The 6540-nt window shown below is 46.9% G+C and overlaps 1 protein-coding gene across 4 annotated transcripts in view; it reads left to right on the top strand.

Moving 5' to 3' along the window:
• Positions 1-6508, top strand: part of LOC105493588 (tetratricopeptide repeat domain 12) — a 58881-nt gene extending 52373 nt beyond the window's left edge. Inside the window, exons 21-22 of one of the 4 annotated variants that reach the window (XM_011761356.3) lie at positions 1761-1913; positions 6386-6508. In XM_011761356.3, the coding sequence (XP_011759658.2) occupies positions 1761-1913; positions 6386-6405 (173 nt within the window). In that variant the 3' untranslated portion in view covers positions 6406-6508. Of the gene's footprint in view, positions 1-1760; positions 2566-4705; positions 4729-6385 lie in introns of those variants that run through there. The other 3 variants (XM_011761358.3, XM_011761355.3, XM_011761347.3) reach the window with 3 other exon arrangements.
• The last annotated feature ends 32 nt before the right edge of the window (positions 6509-6540 follow it).

Consider the following 6540-nt stretch of genomic DNA (forward strand, 5'->3'; position numbering starts at 1 on the left):
TGGCAATATGCTGGAAACATCAGATTTGTTGGTAGCAGGATTTCAGCATCCATTTTCCAGCTGTGGAGTGCTGAGAGAGAGTTGCATTGGTGTCATTGGTGGCCTGCAGCAGACTCCTGGCCTGCAGCCACTGCGTGTGCTCTTAAATTCAGTGGGGTGAGTGGTAGGTGGTGTCTCCCCTGTTAGGAAAGCTCTGCGTGAATCCTTCTGGCAATCATTCCTGGGGGTCCTTCCTGGCACCCTCCTCCAGCCCATCTGGTGGTGCTATAGGCACCCTGTTCCATGGGTTAGATTGTTCTCTGCTTAAGGTGCCAAAGCACAGGCTTCTCTTTCTGCAGTGAACCCTGACTGATGCGAATGTGTTCATTTCCCTAACCCACCTTGTACTCTCACCCCATCCCCAGAGGCAATGCTCCCTTCCAGTTGCCCCCGGGTCGCTGTAAACCAGGGTCACCTGTGGACTGCAAGTCCCTAAGTGAGAAGTCCAATAAGTGGCACTACTCTCTGGCTCCTCCTTACAATCACATAATCATTTTAGAATAGGAGGCAGGTACGGTGAATGTCAGGAGTCCCAGACCAAAGTTCCAAAGACTTTTGGTCCTACCCTGCTACCTGCCAGCCGTGTGACTTTGGGCAAGTTGCTTAACCTCTCTGAGCTGTGGCTACTGCTTCTGGAAACACTAATACCTGCCCAACCTACCTCCTCCATTGTTGTAAAGGTTAAATGAAGTTTTGGAGGTGAAGGCACTTTGGGAATTATAAAGCGCTACGCAAATATAAGAGATTACCAGACTATCTTGAGATTGAAGGTATCAACTATGACGTCAGTTGGGTTAAGTTTGAAGGGTCTGGGAAAGGGAGAAGCTCATGTCCTTTAAGGAATCAAAGTTGGCCATTCTCTGAAACATGTAGGAAAGGAAATCTTCTTCCTCCAGGGAGATTTTATTCAACACACCCAAAGAAAGTGTTCTTCACAGGTAAGGCAGCTGTTGGCTTAAATTAAGAACTTTGTTTCTGAAACCAATATAAATAATTGGCATTTGGTGGCAGAGGGGCGGCAGTGGAAGAGAATCAATGGCCTGAGCCCCTCACTTAGATTGATGTACTGCATATGGCTGGAGGGAGCTCACTGGGGCACTCTGTGGTGACGCCCTGGGTGGCAAGCAAGTGACAGGCCACTGTAGAGAAGCCAGGACCTGCCCATCAGTCCTATCATGCAAACCAAACACCCTTCAAGAGGCTACTGAATTGCAAAGGGAGAACAGCTTGATGCTAATCAGAGCACAAAGAAGAAAATTAGAGGTTGCAGAAGTTGCTGTTTTCACAGAGAATTCCGTGGAGCTTTGAAAACTGAAAGGCTGTTTGTGTTCATAACCACCAGGCCTGTCTCCTTTGAAGTTCAGGCCCCTCCTTCCCCTGCTCTGGCTGCACTCCTTGGCTCTTGAAAATGGCTATTATAGGTGTATTCTCTTCCCCAAAGAGTGGGGAATGTCAAATTATGTTATTATGATTATTGCTCCAGAGTGCCTGCCAAGAGCAGTCATCTCCAATTTGAAGGAGAGTCTGCTGCACCTGAAGCTGTGTCTCCTCACAGGTGGGAAGAGATGTTTCACATGCTAGTGTTCTCCCTCCCCCGTGTGGATCCACCCCCGCCACTGCCCCAACCTTGTTACCCGTAACACATGCTGCCATGCAAACCTTCCAGGCAGCATGGAAAATACCAACGCCATCTTTAAGAAGGCCTCATCTCTACTTGCCAGGAGCCCCGATACCACCCTTGGAGACACAGCTTGTTCCGGATAACCAGAGTCTTCTGGTTCAACAAGCAGAGGAGCTGGGATTTTTCCATCCTAAAGAGGATGTGGCTGGGATGGAACTCCATCACCATCCTGAAGCCACAGCAGAGGTGACAGGTAACAGACAGTCCAGAGCTGCTCACTGTCTTCATAGATGACGTGAGGATGGCGGTTCCAGTGCACCGCAAGGTGGGACTGAGGTTCAGAGTTGAGGGGAAACAATAGGAAGGGGCTGCTATTGTAAGCACTTTCTTGAGGATTTGTTCAAATAAGAGTTTCTTGGCTTGGATAACTGAGGGAAAGGGTACAACTAAGAAGTATCAGGTTGGTGCAAAGCTAATTGTAGTTTTTGCCATTAAAAGCAATGACAAAAACCACAATTTCTTTTGCGCTAACCTAATATTCTGAGGACAGAATATATTTAATCCCACATGGCTTTTTTTTTTTAAGTAAGAGGTCTCATTTTCTAAATAACTTGAAAATAGAGGCTCTCCAAGGGTTCCATTAAAGGAGAGAATAATCAGAGGTGAAGAAAACCCATTTAGAACTGACTCCTTTTCCCATGGAATGAGCTTTTGGTCCTCACAGACTGGCATCCTGCAGACACGCAGAGAGAATAAATCCTGCCTGTGCATTGTTTGTTTGTTTGTTTGTTTGTTTGTTTGTTTTGAAACAGTCTCACTCTGTGGGCCAGGCTGGAGTGCAGTGGTGAGATCTCGGCTGACTATAACCTCTGCCTCCCAGGTTCAAGCGATTCTTCTGTCTCAGCTTCCTGTAGCTGGGATTACAGGCATGTGCCTGTATCCCAGATTTTCATATTTTTAGTAGATACGGGGTTTCACCATGTTGGCCAGGCTGGTCTCGAACTCCTGACCTCAAGCGATCCACCTGCCTCAGCCTCCCAAAGTGCTGGGTTTATAGGAGTGAGCCACCACGCCCAGCTCCCCCGTGCATTGTGCCTTTGCTCTGCACTAGGCACCCTATCAAAACTTGAAGATCCTGCCCCAACATAAGCCTCATAACGACTGTGAGGCAGGTATTATCTCCACTCTACAGGTAAATAAACTAAGATATAAAGAGAATAGTACTTTCCCACCCAGGATCACATAGCCAGTAAGCAGGGGAGTCAGAATTTGACCCCAAGCTGTGTTCTTAACTCTTCCTGCATGTAAAGCGTTCCTCTCCGTACTAAGTGTGACCTGCAGAAAAGTCACCACATTTCTCTGAGCCTCAGTTTCCTCTCTATAAAATGGAACATCAACACCTACCTCTTCTGTGGTTTGGATATAATATACATGAAGTACCTAGCATAGGTGACTGACAGATAGAAAATGTTTACTTAATGGCGACTCTTTTTGAGACTGGAAATGACCATGAACCCATTATCTGCCCCCTCCCACCCTCATGGATCTGCTCATCTTCCTTGGTCCTCCGTCTTACTGAAGGCAAGCATGTATTTGGCTCTGTTTACCCCAAGAGTCAGCTGCCAGCCAGCAGCCTGCCTTCTTACATGATCCCATGGCAGCAGGGCCTGAGAGCACTGGTCTTGGGTGGGATGGGGTTATGAGCACACTCAGGGCTCAGGGATAGGGTAGCAGCGCTCCTTGTCAGGGCCTGGGGCCAGGGGTGCATGGGCATCAACAGGACCCAGTGTGAAGTGGAAGGTGCTAGGATCAATGCTCTGAAGTCCTCTTTGCAAACAGATACTACTCTGTTACTTGCAGTTTGTCCTCAGTTTATAATCAGGAAAACCTGTTGATTGCAACGACTATAGCTCCAATCATATATTCATCAGGATGTCATTAGCTCTTTTCTCCTAAAGCCCCAGAGCTGCGTGCCCCTACCCTCCCTGATGCCCTAGAAAGAGGAGTGCTAGCCCAGCGGGACATCCAGTTGCCCACCACCTCCTCCAGCAGCTCCCGGCCCTGTGGGTGGCCACATGCCAGCCAAGCACTGGGCTTCTGTGACCTGAAGCTGCTGGATGACTTCTTTCCTTTTAACAAGACTTCTAATTTGATCTCTATTTCAAAAAGGCAAAATGATGAATGAGTTCTCCCTGGAGACATTCTGCCCTGTGATCTGATTTTGCCCAGGGGCTGGATCAGGCTTTCCTGGCTGCTCTGAGGCTCAGCCCTGGCTTAGGTGGGAGGGAGCCTTAGGGTGCTGGCAAAGCAGGGAACAGTGGGCTGCCAATCACCTCTGCCAGCCACCCCAGCCTCAGATCCCCCCAGTTCTGGAGCAGGGCTCCTGTCACCAGGGAGGCTGGAAGGAGCTGCTTTAAATGAGGGTGGCTGCCTGCCAGATGTGCCAATTCAGCTCAGCCTGAGCATCACTCCATTATCACAGCTGTCCCCAACTTTACATTTGGGCTTCTTCAGTAGCTCTGGATGCTCATTTAGATCCCTCAACTCCCCTCGGCCGACAAGCACACACATACACAGCCCCACACACACAAGGAGTTCATCTCGCTGCTGCTGAGAGATGAATTTGCACATTAAAATAGATGAGTTAGTGTGCAAGGTGATTTAGACTAGATCAAAGGCACAGCAAGATAGTGAGAATTATTGGAACAAGAGGCTGAAGAAAAGGCTCCTAGAATGTCCAAGCTGAAAATTATTCAGGGATCCTCTAATCCTCTGCAGTCATCCCTTTGTATCCAGCAGGGATTGATACCACAGATACCAAAACCCTGAGATGCTCAGGTCCCTTATATGAAATGCATCGTATTTGCATATAACCTACGTACATCCTCTCATACACTTTAAATCATCTCTAGATTGCTTATAATACCTAATACAATGTAAATGCTATGTAAATAGTGGATATACTGTATTTCTTAAAATTTGTATTTTTTTTTATTGTTGGAGTGTTATTTTTATTTTTTTCCCCCAAATATTTTCGCCCTGCAGTTGGTTGAATCTGCAAATTTGGAACCTGAGGGTAAAGAGGGCCGACTGTATCTGCTTTGTTGGAGTTCATCTGATTCATTGTCCAAATACAATTAATTGCTCCAAAATAGCTAGTCCATGTCCCCTTATTTTATAAATAAGGAATCTGAGACTCAGAAAGGCCAGGTAAAGTATCTTCAGTGTCCTTACCTTTGTTCAAGAATCCTCTGAACTAACGGTCCAGAGTGAGGCAGGGACTCCAGTGAGACCCAGGGAGGCAGGAAGCTCAGTGGTGGGAGTGCAGGCTCAAAGCTCTCCTCCACCTCACTTTAAATTCCATAACCTCACTTTAAGTTTCATAACCTTAGTGAGTGGCTTAGCCCCTCACTAAGATTGCCTTGTCCGTAAAAGGCAATAGGGGAGATATGATACCCACTTCTTGGGTTTGTTGTGGAGATTAAATGAGATGATTTCTATAAAGCTCTCATCACCGTGCTTGGCACATGGAAGCCCTGAGGAGACGGGCACTCCTGTTGTGGTCGTGTTAGTTGAGCATACCTCCGCAGATGCCCCCGCCCGGCCATCCCTATATGCTCTTTTGTGGAGTTCTTAAAGATGAGGATTTTTATCAGGGTTGGAAGGGTTTCTATGTGACTCTACCCTAAAGGTGGGGGATAGAGCAGTAGGCCTCCAAATGGCAGGCTGGGCTGGCAAGGAGGGCCGAGAGAATCTAGGTGGAACACACGGCAGGCACAGGGAGAGCATGAAGGATTGAAATGTACATTCAGTGGTATTAGGCGTTGCTGGATTCTGCGCTGTATCAACATCAGGGGAAAATAAGAAAAAGACGCTGGATTCGGTTAACTTGACTTATTGCCATAGCCTCCTTGCTGATCTCCCCATCTCACTCCGCCTTCTAAGCCATCGTCCACACTGCAGCCGGGAGAATCCTCTGAAACATCACTTTCATTATGCTGTACCCCTTCCCAGGCACCTTCTCACAATTGTCTACAAGATAAAGGGCAAACTCATTTGCTTGGTGTATCTGCACACGTGCATGCGTGTCTGCAGGGGGAGTAAGACCACAGAGCTTTTTAAATTCTCTGAAGTTTTACTGATAAAGCGCTCACATTATTGTACTTTAACTCTTGTAGGCTATAGATGCATTCCGTACACTGCATATGAGTAAGAGCTATGATTCATAAGTTGTAGGTATAATTTAAAATAAGCAAATCTTTTATTATCCCTCAAATTATTTTTCTTTATAAATAATAGTGACAAAATTCTACACGGCCTTTGCACATAAACCATCCAACGTAATCTCAACAAGCCTTAAAGTAGGCTTGCTTTTAGGGTCATGTTCTTGTTCCCAGTTAGGCCAGCCAATGTTGGGCATCAACCCTGGGTGTCATTGCTCACTGTGGTGTTCCAGCATCTCAGGGAAGCCTGAGCAATGTTTGTTGAAGGGCAGCTTCCCACCATACCATCTCTCCTCTTAGGCCAGCTTCCCAATGGGTGTCTGCAGGCATTCCACTCACTCCTCTCTCCTCTGTTTCAAAGACCTTCTCCTTTCCTCTCTTTAAATCTTACACGTCCACAAAGCCCCAACATAATAAAAATTATAGGTATCGCCTGTTAAATACTTGACTGGTTCCAGATCTGTCTAATGAAATGGGCACTATCATTATTCTCCCTTTACAGATGAGGAAACTGAGGCGTAAAGCAGTTAAGCAACTGGTCCAAGATCTAGACCAGGTACTCAATCACTCCACTCCACATGCAACTGTACCCAACCCATGCGATTCATCCTTTCCCTGAATGCTTGTGTTGCGCTGCCTTTTAAATTCGTACATAAT

The sequence above is a fragment of the Macaca nemestrina genome, chromosome 12 (assembly GCF_043159975.1).
Source record: "Macaca nemestrina isolate mMacNem1 chromosome 12, mMacNem.hap1, whole genome shotgun sequence".
Lineage (NCBI taxonomy): Eukaryota > Metazoa > Chordata > Mammalia > Primates > Cercopithecidae > Macaca > Macaca nemestrina.